The 19,741-nt window shown below is 45.8% G+C and overlaps 4 protein-coding genes across 5 annotated transcripts; 1 reads left to right on the top strand and 3 right to left on the bottom strand.

Annotated features, from left to right (window-relative positions):
* Window positions 1–212: 212 nt before the first annotated feature.
* Window positions 213–3,471, bottom strand: LOC147201704 (asialoglycoprotein receptor 1-like). Its single transcript, XM_086117425.1, has 3 exons — window positions 3,374–3,471; window positions 1,764–1,808; window positions 213–1,287 (listed from the first exon to the last, which is right to left on the bottom strand). The coding sequence occupies exons 1-3, from the start codon at window positions 3,469–3,471 to the stop codon at window positions 213–215; spliced, it is 1,218 nt and encodes a 405-aa protein (XP_085973551.1).
* Window positions 3,472–3,935: 464 nt separating this feature from the next.
* Window positions 3,936–9,911, top strand: LOC147201703 (uncharacterized). The gene is made up of 6 exons (XM_086117423.1): window positions 3,936–4,030; window positions 4,666–4,710; window positions 5,095–5,139; window positions 5,818–5,862; window positions 7,959–8,915; window positions 9,737–9,911. The coding sequence occupies exons 1-6, from the start codon at window positions 3,936–3,938 to the stop codon at window positions 9,909–9,911; spliced, it is 1,362 nt and encodes a 453-aa protein (XP_085973549.1).
* Window positions 9,912–10,009: 98 nt separating this feature from the next.
* On the bottom strand, window positions 10,010–12,071 carry LOC147201702 (odorant receptor 131-2-like). 2 transcript variants are annotated; one of them, XM_086118065.1, is made up of 3 exons: window positions 12,016–12,071; window positions 11,351–11,511; window positions 10,010–10,834 (listed from the first exon to the last, which is right to left on the bottom strand). In XM_086118065.1, exons 2-3 carry the CDS (start codon window positions 11,501–11,503, stop codon window positions 10,010–10,012), a joined length of 978 nt encoding a protein of 325 aa, XP_085974191.1. In that variant the 5' UTR covers window positions 11,504–11,511; window positions 12,016–12,071. The 2 variants fall into 2 exon arrangements, with proteins under 2 accessions (XP_085974191.1, XP_085974192.1); XM_086118066.1 differs by lacking the exon at window positions 12,016–12,071 and having other exon boundaries at window positions 11,351–11,635.
* A 1,405-nt stretch (window positions 12,072–13,476) lies between these two features.
* Window positions 13,477–16,137, bottom strand: LOC147201701 (odorant receptor 131-2-like). The gene is made up of 3 exons (XM_086117924.1): window positions 16,082–16,137; window positions 15,426–15,586; window positions 13,477–14,639 (listed from the first exon to the last, which is right to left on the bottom strand). Exons 2-3 carry the CDS (start codon window positions 15,576–15,578, stop codon window positions 13,788–13,790), a joined length of 1,005 nt encoding a protein of 334 aa, XP_085974050.1. The 5' UTR covers window positions 15,579–15,586; window positions 16,082–16,137; the 3' UTR covers window positions 13,477–13,787.
* Between the last annotated feature and the right edge of the window lie 3,604 nt (window positions 16,138–19,741).

The following is a 19,741-nucleotide window of genomic DNA, read 5'->3' as shown; positions in this document are numbered from 1 at the left end:
TACAACTTTGTCCAAGGTTATTCACGCGCGGTAAGAGTACACAGTGGGTCATAAAAACGTTCATACTTTTCTGTCTTTGTTTTGTAGATTTGATTGCACTCATGAAAAGTAATCACCTATGGCTGTGCCAGAAATGGATCAACTTTGGCTGCACGTTGGGTGCAGAGCCGGCCTTTGATGAAGTCTGGCCTCCTGTCGAAGTGAGCGAGTGGTCAAGCGGGGTTTATTTTCCTTTTGGGTTTTGTTTGAACCACGGGGGGTTGTTCGGGACGATTGCAAAATATGCAAGCTCTACAAAAGTACAACCGTTTTCCTCTGCACAATTGGTCATCCCAGCTGTTGTACAGGTCACTGTCAGTAGGGTCAAACCTCATGACCACGCAATCAGAATCCAGGACGACATTGTCACTATACCTTTGCGCCATGTTGTTTGGCTCCCGAGGCCGCCAAAATACCGGAGTCGTGAGCGGGCGCCCGTCGACCCATATGAAGTTACCTTCCAGCACATGGTCCGACAAGCCGATCCATACCGGAGTGATTTTTTGTCTTTTCTCCTTATCGGTTAGATGATCGTTTACTGGCTCCCAGTAGCTTTGGTTTATAAAATGGGTTAGAAACTTCTGCTCTTCAAAGTCATCAATTTGAACTAGAAGACTCTTTTTTGCAACACAGTGTTTTCTGGCGCCTTCCCAAGTTCTTTTGCGTTCAGACAACCAGTAGCAATGTGAAGCGCTTTTCACCCAGCCTTCCTCGCAGCATCTGATGGGATGCCTTCGTTCTTCAGGCGTGCCGCAAAAATTGGCGTACAGCGTGGCAAGTTGCTCCTCCAGTTTGTCTGAAAGAAGCTCCTGACGGTTTTGTACAGCGCTCTTCACAGCGGCCAGATCACCCGTGAGCAAATTCACCGCCATGTCGACTTGTTGATGAAAGAGCTGCAGTGCATCTATTTGCAGACTTGCATTTTGTAGCACTCGTATATCAACTTTAGCTTCGTCTAAAGCGTTGAGACGTTCCCTTAGCTGCTGATCCTGTTCCAGTAGATAATCCACACGCCCAGGTGTGCGTTGCACCATTTCTATCAGTTTTTCTACGAGTAAATTATTTTCTTCCAGGGAGTTCAGCTTTTGTTTCAGCTGATCCAACTTGGAATGGTTGATGAACCAGCCAGTCACGATAGAAAGGAGCATGAACACAAGTCCCAGCAAACAGCAAAAACCTCGCCCGGGCACGCAACCCCCAACTTGGATTTTAGAGGCCTCGTCTTTGTCCGGAGCGTCATACAATACGCTGGCGAAAAAGAAAGGAAGATTGGAAGCATTGCATTACCAGAGCACAGCAAGAATATGATCACATTAAAGACCCTGAACAGTGAAAAGATGCGTAAAGTTTCGACTGTGGCACTTTTGTGGAGCTATCGCAATGAAAGCATGGTTTCTTTGAGTGGGACACCCACAAGTGTTTTCCTTAACCAGATAATGAGATTTCAATTCCTCTGCCAAGCACTTTGTCTTTGATTTGTCATGTGGCCTCTGAGTAAGCAAACTTGCAAACTTGGACGTCGGACCAGAGACACCCAGGCTAGCTTAGCACTAGCTAATAGCAGCAGGTACGACGCAATGAGGATGGATGAAAATTGGGCCGAAAGAACACCGTGGTTTCTCGTTATCTCCGGCAGGTCGATTGTGTACAGATAGGCGCGGCTACCCAACACAAGGCCGAGTTTTCCAGATGGAAAATTTGAAAAGCCGTGATGAAGAGCTCACCTCATTTCCATGCTCTTGCCACTCAGGCTCTTGGGGGCATCAACGCTAAAACGAAAAAAAGCACGGATGAGTCGGCAGCAGCAGCACACAAATAGGAATACATTTACATTCCAACATGTACACGTCACATGGGACGCTGTGGCGTTGAATTGTCTTCTTTGATGGAGTGGAGACAGCACCTTCATCGAGGACGAGGGGCCTTACATGCTCCCACACAACTTGGGGACAACCAAGTTCGCCACCAAAATTCACGTGCACAACATCACCTAAGCACACGCCAACGTCTGGAAATATCAAATCAATCGCCACAGTACAGTGATCCCTCGCTATTTCGCGGTTCGTTTATCGCGGCTTCGGTGCATCGCGGATTTTTTCAAACATTCATAAAATTTTTTTTTTTTTTTTTTTAAGTCCGCAAAAATCTGTGTCTAAGTGTTGTTTACTATGCGTGCTAGTGGGTGAGTGCACTCTGCTCAAGCGCGGAAGGTCCACATGGGGCACGTGTGTATGCTGCAAGCATGGGCAAGCAGGTGAGTGTATGTGTGTTGCTGAGAGAAAGAGAGAGGGACTTACAAGAAAAAAAGCAGGTCTCTCCATCCTTAATTGTCTAAACAACCTTAATTGACTAATCATAAACACATCTGGTGCACGCCTGTGGGATCGCTGGCCTGTGTGTGTGTGTGTGTGTGTTAGTGCACTCTGCTCAAGCGTAAAGGCCCACTTGGGGCAATTTTTTTAAAGATATATGTTAATTGGTCGCTACTTCGCGGATTTTCGTTTATCGTGGGTGGTTTTCGTCCCCATCAACCGCGATAAACGAGGGATTACTGTATTTTACATTTCATGGACATTAACGATTTCCCTCTCCAGAGACATGTGTACATTAAGTGGGGGATTTTTGGGCTGCTTTACATTGAAATAAAATTTGAGAAGGACCGACGAAAAGCATCAACTCACTCAGAAACTACTCATGGACGTGTCTCCATTTAAACTTCATTTTGTTCTTGGTTTTACTGTTTGGTGCTTGGTGGTACTGTTTATTGTATATGTTAAATTGCTCCATGTACAGCACTTTGTGCAGCGACGGCTGTTTGAAAGTGGTCTATACATACAGTTGAGCTGAGGTGAGTTGAGTTGTCATTATGTCTCACGATGATGACATACCTGTCAAGTCATACGGTTTAGCCATAGTTCATACGGATTTTGTGGTGAATCTTACGTATATGGCCGTATCGCACAAATCATACGGATTCTGAAAATTTCCGTTTTTTGTTCCCCCCCCCCCCCCCAACAGGTAGTTCCGTTTGCTTTTGCCCAGAATGGTGCTCGTCTACTCGAATGCTTTCATTTCCGGAATACAACTCTGAACACAGTAATGCCACTAAGTAGAATGATGATTAGACATTAACCAGACATTGTATTATGGAGATCTACAATAAATATCATTGAAAATTTCGTGGGTTTTCTTCTGCCGTTATTTTGACATATAAAATGCTTTGGTATGTTATAAGGATTTTTTGCTCTTTATAAGGATTTTTTTGGTAGTTTATACAGGTTGGCGCTCCGAAAAGTTGACAGGTATGTGATGACGATTTTGGGGATCGTCTTACTTGTCTTCGCGCACCGCCTCTGTCGCCTCGCTCGGGGCTGCTGCGTCATCCACTTGCTTGCCACGAACATTTTCTGCCTCCTCGCTGCATTTGTCCATAGCGAGAACAAGACGAAGCGATCAAAAAGAAAAAGAGAAAAAAATACACCCCGGTCCTCGCGCATGCAGCCGCCGCTTACGTCTGGCCTTTCATGACGTCATTTGTCAGACTTCTTTGTATGATTGCGGGTCAGCCGCCTCGTCAGATTAACCTCACAAGCTTGTGAAAATTGGCCGACGGAGATTCGAATAACTTCATGTTTGTGGGTGGTGATGTGGTACCGGACAACACGTTTTGCATGCGCTGAAAAAAGTCGGCTAGCTCGGTTGCACGAGATGGCATTGGGCAAAACTCAGCAACTTGCACATTCTCTGACGAGACGGCAGACACACGCAATGCAAAGGCGTCGGGTAAATGACGCCACGACGACCAGGACGTAAAGCGCAGCCTTGGTGTTTTTTTTTTTTTTTTTAAAGTTTGGTGGGGGGTGGCGGGAGGGAGGGGGGGTTGTTTTGTTTTCGGTATGGACAATCAGACAGAAGAGCCAGAAAATGTTGATGAGCAGCAAGTGGATGAACCGGCAGCCGTGGCTCCAGCCACAGAGGCTGCGGAGGACAGGTAACAGTCCACGAGATCCTCCTCCTCATATCTTATCAAGAATAATTGTAAAATTAGAGTGCCGCATGATGGACGACGAGATAACACGTCCGCCTCATAGTGCAGAGGCCCTGGGCTCGAATCCGGGCTCCGTCCTTCCTCTGTGGAGTTGGCGTATGCGTGGGTTTTCTCCGGGTATTCCCGTTTCCTCCCACATTCCAAAAACATGCATGGCATTGAATACTAAATTATCCTGAGGTATGATTGTGAGCACGAAGGGTTGTTCGTCTATGTGTGCCCTACGATCTGCTGGCAACAAGTTCAGGGTGTCCCCCGCCTACTGCCCGAAGACAGCTGGGATAGGCTCCAGCACGCCCGGGACCCTTGTGAGGATAAGCCGATTAGAAAATGGATGAATGGTTAATTCAACAGTTATCAGAAAATCGAGTTGAATGATACCATTTTTTTTATTTTTGTACAGAAGAGATCAAGGAAGGCAGCGCCAAATTCACACACGCAGTACTTTATAAAAATCAAAACGCAACAGATATGGGCCGTTTGCAAAACCCATCATCCTTGAAGGTTTCCACAGCGGCCATCTTTGTTCCAAATCATGCGCTGCCGCCGTCAGCTCATCCGTGCCGTTTTGGTTTCAGCGTCGAGGAACCCAGGCGTCCGAGTGCCGAGGGCATGGAAACGAGGTGAGCTCGAGGATGGGGAAGGACAGCCGTGGCCAAGTAGTTAAGATCGTCACAGAGGTGACCCTGGTTCAAGACCCCAAACCAGCTCGGTTCATGGCAACACCGGTACCACTGCCACTGTACGGCAACATCGCCGTGTGGGGGAAAAAGATGGCCTACGTCAACAACTTCCCAAAGAGTTTCTGGGCTTCGTGACCAAACCAGGAACACTAAAAATGACATGGCCTTCTTTGACGGTCACTTAAATTACTGGGAAGATGAGTTTACTTGAGAAATACAAAGTTGTCATAAACAGTTTGGTTGCCTTGAAAATCTAAATAATGCAAACTTTGATCCATGTAACTCAACATCTGCCGACTCATCAATTCCATCTTCATTCCACAGTGTTGGAGACGCCAAGCGTCTCAGCGTGGAGAGCATTAAAATGAGGTGAGCTCTTCACACTGTTCTCTTTTTCAGTCTTCCGGCCATTTTTAGTTGTAATTAATGCCACGCTTTCCAGAATTAACTGGCTTGATATCTTTTCTAAATGTACGATCGTTGACATATATCTTCAATGTTTCCACGTTTGTTCATAAACAAATATGTGTACCATATACAAACTTCAGTAGATATTTAATTTCATTGATTCAGTAATTTTATAGTAAGTCATGAGGTTATTTAAAGTTTTTAAAAAGTGCTTTGTATGAAGGAGTGTCAAAGATTTGTGTTGATGTTATTTTTCGACCACCAGGTGGCAATCACGTTTCGCGTTTGACCTTGGGAACAGAAAATGTTTCTTTTCAAATTAAGAGTCCCGGTAAATCAATATTTCACAGAGCTAAAACTTACACGACCGATTTTCTGGAGTCGCCGGATAAAATGCGCCCATGTCTAAAGAGCACTTGGGGGTCACTCCAAGGGCAATTCATACGTGGACTGCCGTCACATTTTTTTCTCCCAAATATGGGGCCTGCATTAATCGCATATTGAAAAAAAGTTACGTTAAAGAGCGTTTGTGTGATGAACGCGGTTACCGTGACAAACTTAAGGAAAGGGAAGAAAAAAAAAAAAAAAAAAAGAAAAGAAACTTTGGTGGGGGACTCACCCATGCCGTCTTGGTTTCAGTGTCGGAGACCCCAAGCGTCTGAGTGCCGACAGCATTGAAATGAGGTGAGCTCCGTTCACGCTGTTCGCTTTGCCAATCTCCCCGCCGAAATACTTGAGTGGAGAAATGGCACCGATCCACGTCGTGCCAGAGTGGAGTGACTTTGCCATGCTACTAGTGCTGTTAGGATGTGGAGTCACTAGAGTCCATCATACAGTAGTCAACAGACTTTTCAGCAATTATTTTCCATAATTTCAAATATATTGAGACACAAATGTGTGAATTTAGGGGTCTAGCTCACTGGCTCGGAGACATGTTGGGGACCCGAGATAGATACCTTTGGCGCAAGACATTGTGGAATGTTGTGGCCTCCGTGGTTTCATATTGGAGCGCTTGGTACCAAGTAAATAAGACTTCTAAATGTATGATTTTTTTTTTTTTTTACATTTGAATACCTTCACTTCCTTCCTCCAAAGATATTCAGCTGAAAAACCCGATAACAAATGAACAATTATACATACGAAAATGACCTCTGGATGGTGAACAATGGCTGTCACGTTTTGCGAGCTGGTGGTGGACCCCAAAAAGCAGGCAGGAGGAAGGAGCAGGGTGTACTTCATGAATTGTATTAAACATAGCGAAAACTAAATCCAAAACCAACAAAGTCCAAAGTATCAAACAAAAATCATGACTGAAGATAAAACATAACAGCAACCAAAACATGACTGAAACAAACCTGATTGCAGCAAACAATGACCCGACAATGAGTGTTCGGGCTGGGAGTCCTTTTGTACAAGCGGTACTAATCACATAACGACCAACAGGTGTGCAGCTGCAGCGAAAAGCCCCACAGTGCCACCTGTTGGCCACAAACCGAAACATGACAATGGCCAACATGAACTTCCCGGTTCAACTTACTAAAGTTATTTCGGTGGGTGTATACCATAAATCATTAGAGGTACTTCATGGAAAACAGAAGGTAAGATGCAGAATATTTTTTTTTCCCCCTGCCGATGTCTTGTTACATGATTGACAGCTTCAGACCCAGATAAACCGTATTGTGGTGCAGTGACATTCTGCCAGTTTTATCGGTGGCAACAGTTTGGAAGCTGATCCATTTCCAGGGTATAAAGGTCTCTTAATTACACGGGTATGTCAGCGTGTCACGAAGAGGTGACGGTGGCCATTTAAAGAATAATAAGAAAAACCTTTATTTTTCTCGCAATGGAGAAATTCCCAATTTACAGCGGCAAAGTTATGAAAGGAAGTAAGTAGGAGAACAAAAAGTATCGGACTTGCCGCAAAGGCAGCCACTCTCGCGGCGCCGTCTTGAAATCATCCTAACGATATAATACAACACAACCGCCCCTCAAAATATAATCACAGACACACGACAGCACAAATCTCAGATTTCAGTATTGTAAGCAGTGAAATCTGGTGAGCAATGGTAAAGGGAAAAAAAAATATATATATATATATATATATATATATATATATATATATATATATAGAGAGAGAGAGCGAGAGAGAGAGAGAGAGAGAGAGAGAGAGAGAGAGAGAGAGAGAGAGAGAGAGAGAGAGAGAGAGAGAGGGCGGCCCGGTAGTCGAGTGGTTAGCACGTCGGCTTCACAGTGCAGAGGTACCGGGTTCGATTCCAGCTCCGGCCTCCCTGTGTGGAGTTTGCATGTTCTCCCCGGGCCTGCGTGGGTTTTCTCCGGGTGCTCCGGTTTCCTCCCACATTCCTCCCACACAAACATGCATGTCAGGCTGATTGGACGCTCTAAATTGTCCCTAGGTGTGAGTGTGGGCGTGGATGGTTGTTCGTCTCTGTGTGCCCTGCGATTGGCTGGCAACTGATTCAGGGTGTCCCCCGCCTACTGCCCGGAGATGGCTGGGATAGGCTCCAGCACCCCCCGCGACCCTAGTGAGGATCAAGCGGTTCGGAAAATGGATGGATGGATGGATATATATATATATATATATACACACACACACATAGTACGTCAGCGGCCTGCAAGGACGGCAGCCATATTTTGTTCTCCCGTCTCCAGCAGTGAGCTAGGCCCTTGACTTTCCAGGTTCTTCACTGTGCTCATTCCTCGCCGCGCTCCCGGCATTCCCATGCGTCCAACCCCGAGCATTTCTTTTCTCTTTCTGTCAGCGTGTTGTACGACGCTCCTGCAAAAGAAGAGGCCTCCAAATGCAACGTCACGTCCTGGGTGCCGGGGCGAGGTTTTTGCTGCTTCGTGGGCTTTGCGTTGATTCTCATTTGTACCTTGGCCGGCTGGTACATCAACGATTCAAAGTTAGACCAGATGAAGCAACAACTGAAAGCCCGAAATATGCTCCTGAACAAACTAGTGAAAAACATCGAAAGCACGCAACGACAAGTGGACCTTCTCCAGCAGCGGTATCAGCAGCTCAGGGAAGAAATGAACGCAATCGAGACTAAAGTGAACGCAGCATCTGATCTTCACTCAAGCCTGCAGAAGAAGATTGCTGGACTACAGGTCAACTTTGAACAACTCAAGGCCACGGCGAACTTTTACTCCGGTGCTCTCCGATCTATGAAAGTTGCTATTGAAGAGTGTCAGTGGCAGCTTTCAGACGGGCTGAAGATGCCCACCGATTTGATGTACACACACTTTTGTGGGAAAAGCGGTCATCAAACGAGACTCCAGACGTGCTGCAAGGAAGGCTGGGTGAGGCACAATTTACATTGTTACGCCTTGTCCGCCGAAGAAAAAAGATGGAGCGATGCCAAACGAGACTGTAAGGGAAAGGACAGTGATTTCGCTCAAATCGACAACCCCCGCGAGCAGAAGTTCCTCACGAACCTTTTACTGGAAAAGGTCGGAGCAAACTACGAAGCATGGATTGGCTTGTCGTACCAAGACGGCGGCTACAAGTGGTCCGACGACCGCCCGCTTTCCAATGTCTCATTTTGGAAGGCGGACGGCGGGCGCGCGGGTGAGGACGCGCGAGGTTCCTGCGTGGCCATCAGGCACTCGCCGGGTGCCGGGGAGGACAGCTGGGATCGCAACTGGGACCCCTTCCCCTGCGGCGCCAGCAAACGCTACCTGTGCAGAACTTGCATCTTTTGCGAAAAGGAGAAGCGGTAAAGCTCCCTGGGAACCTCGCTGCCCTTCTTTTGCTTTTTATGCTCGTTGAATGATGTCAAGATCGAACTCTTCCCCGTTGACGCAAGGTGGCCCGAGGCAAACGTTGGCCTGTGGCTTAGCTCCGCCCCTGCCCGGAGATGACAGCTCTGACCGCCACTCTGTGCGCCGAGGCAACCCGATTTTGCAACTATGAAGTGTATTTGATGTTGCTTTTTGAATTCAAATGATGACAGAAAGTTTGGTTGGCTGCGGGTGTGCAACTCAAGTTATGCTTGAATTTCAGAAATGCAAAGACTCAAGCAGACGTTGACTATTTTATTTGAAAGCTTCAACCAAGTGACTGTTTAGAGTTTGAAAGTTTTTTTTTATGCTTTATGCAGAAATTAAATTTCATGTTCTTTGATGCAGTGTATTAATTTCATAAATGCAACACACCATTTTCTAGATACTGGTCAAAAGACAACAATGATAATGTACATGCAGTTTTAACATCATCACTTTCTATGATCGGTGGCGCCCTGTGTGGATTTTTATTTTCTCATGGGAGGCAAAAAGGCCATTTGAGTATTTTGGTTGCCGACCCCTGCATAGGAACATGAATTTTTTTTTCCCCCTCAAAATGTTTTGGAGAGCATTTCCATATTTTGAAAAAGACAACAATTAACCGCAGTTGCAATAATATATATTTAATGCGGGAGATGATGCATAATACCTTGATAAACAATTTACATCAAGCCAATATTAAAACGGCCCCAATCCAGACAAGCCTCGACTGTAACACTCCAATGTTTTGGACTCTTAGCTTTTCTTTCTTCAGTCTACATGACTGGAAAAAGTACCCTCGGGCTCGCATCACGGCCGTCACTCGACAATACCCGGAAAAAAAGTTGGGTCCCGACGTCTTCGACGCCAGCCCGAGGGGGAGGTCCGTTCCAGTCGACGGCAGCGGGCGGGAGAATGTCAACATGTCAGCCCCCGAGGTGGCTGACTGACGAGAGCAGCATTGCAGTCTCCTCTGGATGCAGACGCAAGTGCTTTGCAGTAGTCGGCGTTTTTCATCCGGTTAGCGGATTTGTTGCTGTTGGCGCCATCAGTCTTTGTTCTCACTCCTGGCGTCTGTTTCGTTGTTCTTGCTTGTCATTTCCGCAGAGTCGGTGCCACTCTCGCAGATCAGGTAGTGTTTGAGGTACTTCCTGAAGCACTTGTCCCTCACGCCGTAAATCATGGGGCTGATGGCGCGGGGCAGGACCTGAATGATGAGATAGCAGGCGAACAGCGTGTCCGGGGAGTTCTCGGGGAACCAGCCGAGCAAAGCTTTCTCGAGGTGTGGAGCCACATACGTGCTCATGCACAGCAGAAGCTGAACGCTGTGCAGGACGACGGTCCTCCGAGCCTTCTTGGCGTCCTTGCTGACCGACTGGACCGCAAAGAGGATCTTGAAGTATGTGAAGAAGATGACCGACCACACAAGCAACTGGTAGCCAATGTATGAGAGCTCCTGCTTCCGAAGCAGCAGCGGATTGGGGAAGACGTTCTGGCGGATGCAGAAGACTCGAGATGAGAAGAACTCGAGAGGCTCGGTGGCCAGCGTGACGAAGAGGTCCGGCAGGGTGGAGATGAGGCTGGCGGTCCAGATCAAGGCGATGAGGAGCAGAGTCCTCCTGACGGTGCAGATGCGGGCGTGGTGAAGCGGAAGGCACACGGACACGTAACACTCGGCCGCCATGCACGCCAGGTTGAGGGGAGTGTTCTCGCTGGTGGTGGCGGCCATCAGCATGAGGGGGGCGCACACAAACACGGCGATCCTGTAGAGGATGTAGCTGATCACGAAGAGGATGACGCTCACGCTCATCTGGATCATGTCGTTCAGAACCAAGTGGAAGAACAGGATGTAGCGAGGGTTGCTGTAGAAGATCTGAACATGGAAAGTTGCAGTCAGCCCACTGTTGTATTGCAGTCCAACGCGCGTACTTTGACCCTTTTGTTATTTTGGACTTTTGTTAAAATTCTTCGGGATTCCACGCCCCTCGTTTTCCTTTTTTGGAAAATCAATCCCTTTTTTGAGAGCACTAGTGCCTTGGAATCCTAGCTTCCCTGCAAACCCATAAAATGTTGTTTTTCTTTGAATGATAACTGCCAATAATTAAAATAACCTGACGAGTAAAATTCGTTGATTTCCAAAAGGAAATTAAGCGGGGTATATCGTCAGTGTCATTGATCAAATTACATGAGAATCCTGAGAGATCCAGTGTGACCTGTAATTTCACACGCTCTTGAAATCCCGGTCGCTTTTGTTCACAAATTTCAGATGCAATTTGAGATGCAACAAGATGAATGTGAAAAAAAAAACTTGCACATATGTACGGTAGGAACTCTAATGACAGCCCCGCTCAAAGTCAAAGGGCTACCGAAGTCCAAGACGGTGTCCAACCTGGTGCTTGCAGAAGGTGTACAGGAGGCCGACGTTGATGTAGTTGATGGACAGTCCCATGGCGAGCACCAGCAGGTTCTTGGCCACCGCTTTGCCGAGCGAGTCTCGGTATTGAATGACGGCGCTGGCGTTGGCCGATGCGATTCCGCTCATGTCGCCGCCTACCAACAAACAAAGCACAACTTTCGGTTTCAATGAAGGATTTTGTTGAACATTATTTTACGGTCAATCGCAGAATTCCGACAGTGACCTGCCCAAATCAAGACGATGTAACATGAGAAAAAATGCGAACACGGACGGCCCTGTTCGGTTGAAAAAAATAAATAAATAAATAAAAAACTTGCCAGGGATGAGGACTCCTCGTGTTGCGCCGGCAGCTCAATTTGACCACCGAACGGAGCAGCTGGCCGTTCTTCTGCCGCTCGACGGCATTTGTCACGAGACGTACGTTAACAGATAAACGACGTCACGGATGATGACCCCGCACGAAACGCCCACCACAACGTAATTTGGAAAGCACGGCAAGCAATGCGAAGCACGTCATTGACATCACACGAGCTGTGGGGCAATCATATCATCAGAAAATAGAATGTAGATGTTCATAAAGATGTGTCGTGTAGGGGCGCGTGCGCAGGCGAAGAAAAAAAAGACAAGACAAGACTCACCCGTGTCAGGTGGATTCACCTGTGACCCCGTTCCCGCCCGTCAGCCATCTTTTATAGCCCAAGATGGATGATCGTCAAACTCGCGCGTGCGCAGACGGGCCCACAAGTGACGTGCGAGTGAGATCGGCGTTTTCCACGCCGACTACTTCGAATCGCACACCGTTAAAAATGTGTGTTGACAACATTGACAAGAAGCTGTCTGATCAGTACAGAATCAAAAAGTAAACAGTAGAAATTTACATTCATATTTTGTTGCTATTTTGTTTACGATGATCCATTTCCAGGGTATAAAGGTCTCTTAATTACACGGGTGTGTCAGCGTGTCACGAAGAGGTGACGGTGGCCATTTAAAGAATAAGAATAAGAAAAACCTTTATTTGTCTCACAATGTAGAAATTCCCAATTTTCAGCAGCAAAGTTATGAAAGGAAGTAGGAGAACAAAAAGTATCGGACTTGCCGCAAAGGCAGCCACTCTCGCGGCGCCGTCTTGAAATCATCCTAACGATATAATACAACACAACCGCCCCTCAAAATATAATCACAGACACACGACAGCACAAATCTCAGCTTTCAGTATTGTAAGCAGTGAAATTTGGTGAGCAATGGTAAAGGGGAAAAAAAATATATATATATATACACTATATATACAGTACATATACACACACACACACATAGTACGTCAGCGGCCTGCAGCCATATTTTGTTCTCCCGTCTCCAGCAGTGAGCTAGGCCCTTGACTTTCCAGGTTCTTCACTGTGCTCATTCCTCGCCGCGCTCCCGGCATTCCCATGCGTCCAATCCCGAGCATTTCTTTTCTCTTTCTGTCAGCGTGTTGTACGACGCTCCTGCAAAAGAAGAGGCCTCCAAATGCAACGTCACGTCCTGGGTGCCGGGGCGAGGTTTTTGCTGCTTCGTGGGCTTGGCGTTGATTCTCATTTGTACCTTGGCCGGCTGGTACATCAACGATTCAAAGTTAGACCAGATGAAGCAACAACTGAAAGCCAGAAATATGCTCCTGAACAAACCGTTTGGTTGGCTGCGGGTGTGCAACTCAAGTTATGCTTGAATTTCAGAAATGCAAAGACTCAAGCAGACGTTGACTATTTTATTTGAAAGCTTCAACCAAGTGACTGTTTAGAGTTTGAAAGTTTTTTTTTTATGCTTTATGCAGAAATTAAATTTCATGTTCTTTGATGCAGTGTATTAATTTCATAAATGCAACACGCCATTTTCTAGATACTGGTCAAAAGACAACAATGATAATGTACATGCAGTTTTAACATCATCACTTTCTATGATCGGTGGCGCCCTGTGTGGATTTTTATTTTCTCATGGGAGGCAAAAAGGCCATTTGAGTATTTTGGTTGCCGACCCCTGCATAGGAACATGAATTTTTTTCCCCCCTCAAAATGTTTTGGGGAGCATTTCCATATTTTGAAAAAGACAACAATTAACCGCAGTTGCAATAATATATATTTAATGCGGGAGATGATGCATAATACCTTGATAAACAATTTACATCAAGCCAATATTAAAACGGCGCCAATCCAGACAAGCCTCGACTGTAACACTCCAATGTTTTGGACTCTTAGCTTTTCTTTCTTCAGTCTACATGACTGGAAAAAGTACCCTCGGGCTCGCATCACGGCCGTCACTCGACAATACCCGGAAAAAAAGTTGGGTCCCGACGTCTTCGACGCCAGTCCGAGGGGGAGGTCCGTTCCAGTCGACGGCAGCGGGCGGGAGAATGTAGTCGGCGTTTTTCATCCGGTTAGCGGCTTTGTTGCTGTTCGCGCCATCGGTCTTTGTTCTCGCTCCTGGCGTCTGTTTCGTTGTTCTTGCTTGTCATTTCCGCAGAGTCAGTGCCACTCTTGCAGATCAGGTAGTGTTTGAGGTACTTCCTGAAGCACTTGTCCCTCACGCCGTAAATCATGGGGCTGATGGCGCGGGGAAGGACCTGAATGATGAGATAGCAGGCGAACAGCGTGTCCGGGGAGTTCTCGGGGAACCAGCCGAGCAAAGCTTCCTGGAGGTGTGGAGCCACATACGTGCTCATGCACAGCAGAAGCTGAACGCTGTGTAGGACGACGGTCCTCCGAGCCTTCTTGGCGTCCTTGCTGACCGACTGGACCGCAAAGAGGATCTTGAAGTATGTGAAGAAGATGACCGACCACACAAGCAACTGGTAGCCAATGTATGAGAGCTCCTGCTTCCGAAGCAGCAGCGGATTGGGGAAGACGTTCTGGCGGATGCAGAAGACTCGAGATGAGAAGAACTCGAGAGGCTCGGTGGCCAGCGTGACGAAGAGGTCCGGCAGGGTGGAGATGAGGCTGGCGGTCCAGATCAAGGCGATGAGGAGCAGAGTCCTCCTGACGGTGCAGATGCGGGCGTGGTGAAGCGGAAGGCACACGGACACGTAACACTCGGCCGCCATGCACGCCAGGTTGAGGGGAGTGTTCTCGCTGGTGGTGGCGGCCATCAGGATGAGGGGGGCGCACACAAACACGGCGATCCTGTAGAGGATGTAGCTGATCACGAAGAGGATGACGCTCACGCTCATCTGGATCATGTCGTTCAGAACCAAGTGGAAGAACAGGATGTAGCGAGGGTCCCAGTAGAAGATCTGAACATGGAACGTTGCATTCAGCCCACTGTTGTATTGCAGTCCGACGCGCGTACTTTGACCCTTTTGTTATTTTGGACTTTTGTTAAAATTCTTCGGGATTCCACGCCCCTCGTTTTCCTTTTTTGGAAAATCAATCCCTTTTTTTTGAGAGCACTAGTGCCTTGCAATCCTAGCTTCGCTGAAAACCCATAAAAGGTCGTTTTTCTTTGAATCAAGTCAACTGTATTTATAGAGCACTTTCAAACAGCCATCGCTGCATACAAAGTGCTGTACATGGAGCAATTTAACATGCACAATAAACAGTAAGACAAATCGGTAATAAAGGCGGTAGAAAGCACCAAACAGTAAAACCAAGAACAATCTAAGTCATGCCGAGTCGAATGCCAAAGAATACAAGTGAGTTTTGAAGATGGGCAGCGAGGAGGCTTGCCGAATGTTCAGTGAAAGTTATCATTCAATCAATTGAATGATAACTGCCAATAATTAAAATAACCTGACGAGTAAAATTCATTGATTTCCAAAAGGAAATTAAGCGGGGTATGTCGTCAGTGTCATTGATCAAATTACATGAGAATCCTGAGAGATCCAGTGTGACCTGTAATTTCACACGCTCTTGTAATCCCGGTCGCTTTTGTTCACAAATTTCAGATGCAACAAGATGAATGTGAAAAAAAAAAAAACTTGACATATTTACTTGTAATTATTTACACCAAAACGGTAGGAACTCTAATGACAGGCCCGCTCAAAGTCAAAAGGCCACCCAAGTCCAAGACGCTGTCCAACCTGGTGCTTGCAGAAGGTGTACATGAGGCCGACGTTGATGTAGTTGATGGACAGTCCCATGGCGAGCACCAGCAGGTTCTTGGCCACCGCTTTGCCGAGCGAGTCTCGGTATTGAATGACGGCGCTGGCGTTGGCCGATGCGATTCCGCTCATGTCGCCGCCTACCAACAAACAAAGCACAACATTCGTTTTCAATGGAGGATTTTGTTGAACATTATTTTACGGTCAATTGCAGAATTCTGACAGTGACCTGCCCAAATCAAGACGATGTAACATGAGAAGAAATGCGAACACGGACGGCCCTGTTCGGTTGAAAAAAAAAAAAACCTTGCCAGGGATGAGGACTCCTCGTGTTGCGCCGGCAGCTCAATTTGACCACCGAACGGAGCAGCTGGGCGTTCTTCTGTCGCTCGACGGCATTTGTCACGACGAGACGTACGTTAACAGATAAACGACGTCACGGATGATGACCCCGCACGAAACGCTCACCACAACGTAATTTGGAAAGCACGGCAAGCAATGCGAAGCACGTCATTGACATCACACGAGCTGTGGGGCAATCATATCATCAGAAAATAGAATGTAGATGTTCATAAAGATGTGTCGTGTAGGGGCGCGTGCGCAGGCGAAGAAAAAAAAGACAAGACAAGACTCACCCGTGTCAGGTGGATTCACCTGTGACCCCGTTCCCGCCCGTCAGCCATCTTTTATAGCCCAAGATGGATGATCGTCAAACTCGCGCGTGCGCAGACGGGCCCACAAGTGACGTGCGAGTGAGATCGGCGTTTTCCACGCCGACTACTTCGAATCGCACACCGTTAAAAATGTGTGTTGACAACATTGACAAGAAGCTGTCTGATCAGTACAGAATCAAAACGTAAACAGTAGAAATTTATATTCATATTTTGTTGCTATTTTGTTTACGTTGACAAATTTTCAAATCCAAATACGTTCAAAGAATATTTCTCTGTTGAATTTAAATCAAACTGTCTACTCAATTAATGAAAACATATTTTAGACTTGGGTTTAAATTTTCCAGCTGTGGCATTGATAATGTTGCTATTTTTTTAACCTTTGGCCAAAGTTTTTTTACATTTCTCATAAGACTTACATAAGAAGGCAGTGCCGACTGAACATTTAATATTCCATTGAATTAGCAGCAGAGTTAGCTCATTCCGAAAAGGGATATTTAACGTACCACTTAAAACTCTTATTCTGGGTCGACTCGGAACATGTTTATTCTGTAAAATGTATCATGTATTTTTTTAATGGTCTATTCCAGCAACAGAGCTGCCAGATTTGAATTTATTTATTCAAGTGCATCCATCCAGCCATCGTGCAACGTTTTTGGGGTGGTCATCCTGAGAATTCTGCGTGGTACGCGCTCCTTTTATTTAAAGCGTGACATCTGAAGGTTGCTGTCCCTGCACCAAGTTGAAACCATTCTTTCATTTCTCTACTCCGCTACAAGCCTTTAGATTCACTTGAATGTTGTGACGTTTTGCATATATGTCCATTATCCAGCCAGTCTGGAGTTATTGATTGATGAGGTCAAGCAATTCAAATTGAAAGTAGATTTTGCCACATAATGTCTTCCTGGGTTTCTGTTTGATTGACAGTCCACATGGAGGAAAAAAAAAAGTTGTGTTGTGCTGAAGGCGAGCCTCAAGGGAGAAAGAATTTTTCGTCATCATCATTATCATTAGTTTAGGGAGGCAACGGAAAAAGTCCTCAGACGCCGCGCGACCTTTCAGGTTGTTTTTCCTCAAAGGATTGTCAATTCTCGTAGGAACATTGAACGGATGACTTGATGAATCCACGGAGGACAAATAAAAGGGCAAGCAGCTCATTAGCAGGGATGGGAAGAAGTCACAAAGTGCAAATACTTGCATTGTGTACTTGAGCATTTTTCCCCCCAGGACTTTAAACTTCACTGAATGTTTATGAGTCTACTTTGTCCTTTTACCTGTTACATTTACAATACAATACATGCTGATTTATATAGCATGATGTATAGCAATGATATATATGATTTATATTTCCTTGAAAAGCTTGCTCATCATTTGAATCAAGTGTGCTACAGCATTGAGAGATGGAAAACATGCAGGAAAGCGGCCCTCAAAGGCCGGAGTCTGACAATGACGAATTACACCGTTTAAACTACCAGGCATTATTTTTATCGGAATGTGGGAGGAAACCGGAGTACCTGGAGAAAACCCACGCAGGCACGGGGTGAACATACAAACTCCACACAGGAAGGCTGGTGCCGGACCTCTGTACTGTGAGGTGGACGTGCTAGCCAGTAGTCCGACGTGCCACCCACAGATTCAACAATTTATCGATTTTGTTTCACCATTGTTATAAAATGCATTTTGTGTGTGTGTGTGTTTTTTGGGGGGGGGGGGGCATGTTAGAATGACTTCGCTTGACAAAAGGAACAAAACACACAATGTACCGGTACTTGGGTTCTTAAAACAGCCAAATAACAAAAGAGGAAGACCAAAAAACACGAGGAAGACATGACTAGATTCAACTTGGGCAGAGACCACCGATCCCAGCTGTCTTCGGGCACTAGGCGGAGGACACCCTGAACTGCTTGGCAGTCAATCGCAGGGCACACATAGACAAACAATCATTCGCGGTCACAATCACACCTCGGGACTAATTTAGAGTATTCCATTAACCTGTCGGGCATGTTTTTGGAATGTGGGTGGAAACTGGAGCACCCAGAGAAAACCCATGCAGGCCCGGGGAGAACATGCAAACTCCACATAGGAAGCCCGAAGCCAGATTCGAACGGTGCACCTCTGTCCACTGTGAGGCGGAGGTGCTAACCAGTCGACAACCGTGACTGAAGCAAATCAAATACAAATCATCCATCCATCCATCCATCCATTAGTAGAAGCACAGGTCGTGGGTGTGCTGGAGCCTTGTGTAGGAGCGGTGGTTATTGTGATTATCAGCAGTCGTTGTAGTCTGAGGCATGCTGGTTTGCTGTCGGAGGCCCGCTGCTGCTGCAATTTTCAGACCTTCGCAAGACCACCACTTCACTACAACGATCATATTTCACAACACTTATTCGTTCTAATAACAATCACGTTCAGACATGGCAGATAACCACACACCTAATCCGCTGACAAACTGGCGCCGAGCCAACGCAAAGCAGCCGCCATGTAAATCGCGTGGCGGATCTCATGAGGGAACACGTCATTCTTCATGTCACCCTGTCGATGACAACACACTCGAGTGTGTGTATGTGTGTGTGGCTTTCGGCTATAAAAGATGTCTGGCGGGCAGGCGGGGGGGTCAGAGGTGCGTCCTGACACGGGTGAGTATCCGCTTCATCTTTTAGTCTTCTTCTATACACGTCGCGGAAATGTATGATACATCTTTAAAGAAAAAGAAAATAAAAACCTAGGTCTTTTTTATTGGGGGGGTGGTATTTTTCGGTTTTCATTTGCTGCAAATAAATGCCATATATTTGGAGTTTGGGAGTTATGTTGCAGTAGTTTATGATTCATATTTGCATAAGAGTGGTGTCTTCATTTTAGCCCTCCCGGGTCGCTGCATATTACGGAAACATCTGGATGTCTCATTTCACTATATTATTACTATTAATATTATTATATTATAATAATTATTATTAAATTCTTATCTTGTGCTTGAAACAGGTTGTGGTCCACACATATCTATATTATCGTTATTATTGTTTCAACTTGAGACTGACACCAATCATATTAGTGATAAAATAATAATAATAGTAACTAATAACACAGTGATTGAAAGAAGTGTGTGTTTGTTTTTTTTCTTTGCCTGCCCAGTGTTCATGAAGTGTATTTCTTGATGTGTCATTTCTCAGTTTGCTTATTTTATTCTTCTTGTTCTGGTTATCTTTTTTCCCTGATCGGCTTTACATCTTAATTCATTTCCTATCTTGATTTTCTGCAGAGAGGGTGATGAAGTCAAATGGCAGGTTTATTTTATTGTTCCAATGAATGATATTATACTTGGTCTTAATATGCCTTACGTTCACTTTTGTCTCGTTACCTTGTAATCAAATCCATATGCTTTCTATGTGATTATTTCTTTGTGATAAATTTGATATTTTTTGTCCCAGAATATCCTTTTCTAAGTTTGAAGCAGGAAAGATGTTCAACGTGTGAAGTTTTTACAACAACTTGTACCAGATTTCTGTCACAAATGCTTAGTATACTGTTACACTAGCCTACTCCATCAATTGATTTACAAGATTTTACCTGGATCAAAGTTTGAATTGTGACCCACCCTCCACATTTTGGAATGACTCTTATGTTTAA

This window comes from Hippocampus guttulatus, chromosome 8, assembly GCF_054856545.1.
Source record: "Hippocampus guttulatus isolate MCC_2025c chromosome 8, RoL_Hgut_1.0, whole genome shotgun sequence".
NCBI classification, from domain to species: domain Eukaryota; kingdom Metazoa; phylum Chordata; class Actinopteri; order Syngnathiformes; family Syngnathidae; genus Hippocampus; species Hippocampus guttulatus.
Note: the sequence above shows the minus strand (reverse complement) of the source record. Positions and strands in the feature narration are given on the sequence as shown.

What these genes read in the sequence shown, in the direction of transcription:
- LOC147201701 (XM_086117924.1), bottom strand. Translation starts at nt 15,578, where the DNA reads ATGAGCGGAATCGCATCGGCCAACGCCAGCGCCGTCATTCAATACCGA. An exon ending in ACACCTTCTGCAAGCACCAG is followed by an intron (nt 14,640 to 15,425) that starts GTTGGACAGCGT and finishes TTCCATGTTCAG; the next exon opens with ATCTTCTACTGGGACCCTCG.
- LOC147201704 (XM_086117425.1), bottom strand. Translation starts at nt 3,471, where the DNA reads ATGGACAAATGCAGCGAGGAGGCAGAAAATGTTCGTGGCAAGCAAGTG. An exon ending in GAGGCGGTGCGCGAAGACAA is followed by an intron (nt 1,809 to 3,373) that starts GTAAGACGATCC and finishes TTTTCGTTTTAG; the next exon opens with CGTTGATGCCCCCAAGAGCC. An exon ending in GGCAAGAGCATGGAAATGAG is followed by an intron (nt 1,288 to 1,763) that starts GTGAGCTCTTCA and finishes CTTTTTCGCCAG; the next exon opens with CGTATTGTATGACGCTCCGG.
- LOC147201702 (XM_086118065.1), bottom strand. Translation starts at nt 11,503, where the DNA reads ATGAGCGGAATCGCATCGGCCAACGCCAGCGCCGTCATTCAATACCGA. An exon ending in ACACCTTCTGCAAGCACCAG is followed by an intron (nt 10,835 to 11,350) that starts GTTGGACACCGT and finishes TTCCATGTTCAG; the next exon opens with ATCTTCTACAGCAACCCTCG.
- LOC147201703 (XM_086117423.1), top strand. Translation starts at nt 3,936, where the DNA reads ATGGACAATCAGACAGAAGAGCCAGAAAATGTTGATGAGCAGCAAGTG. An exon ending in GTGGAGAGCATTAAAATGAG is followed by an intron (nt 5,140 to 5,817) that starts GTGAGCTCTTCA and finishes TCTTGGTTTCAG; the next exon opens with TGTCGGAGACCCCAAGCGTC. An exon ending in TTTTGCGAAAAGGAGAAGCG is followed by an intron (nt 8,916 to 9,736) that starts GTAAAGCTCCCT and finishes TTCTTTCTTCAG; the next exon opens with TCTACATGACTGGAAAAAGT.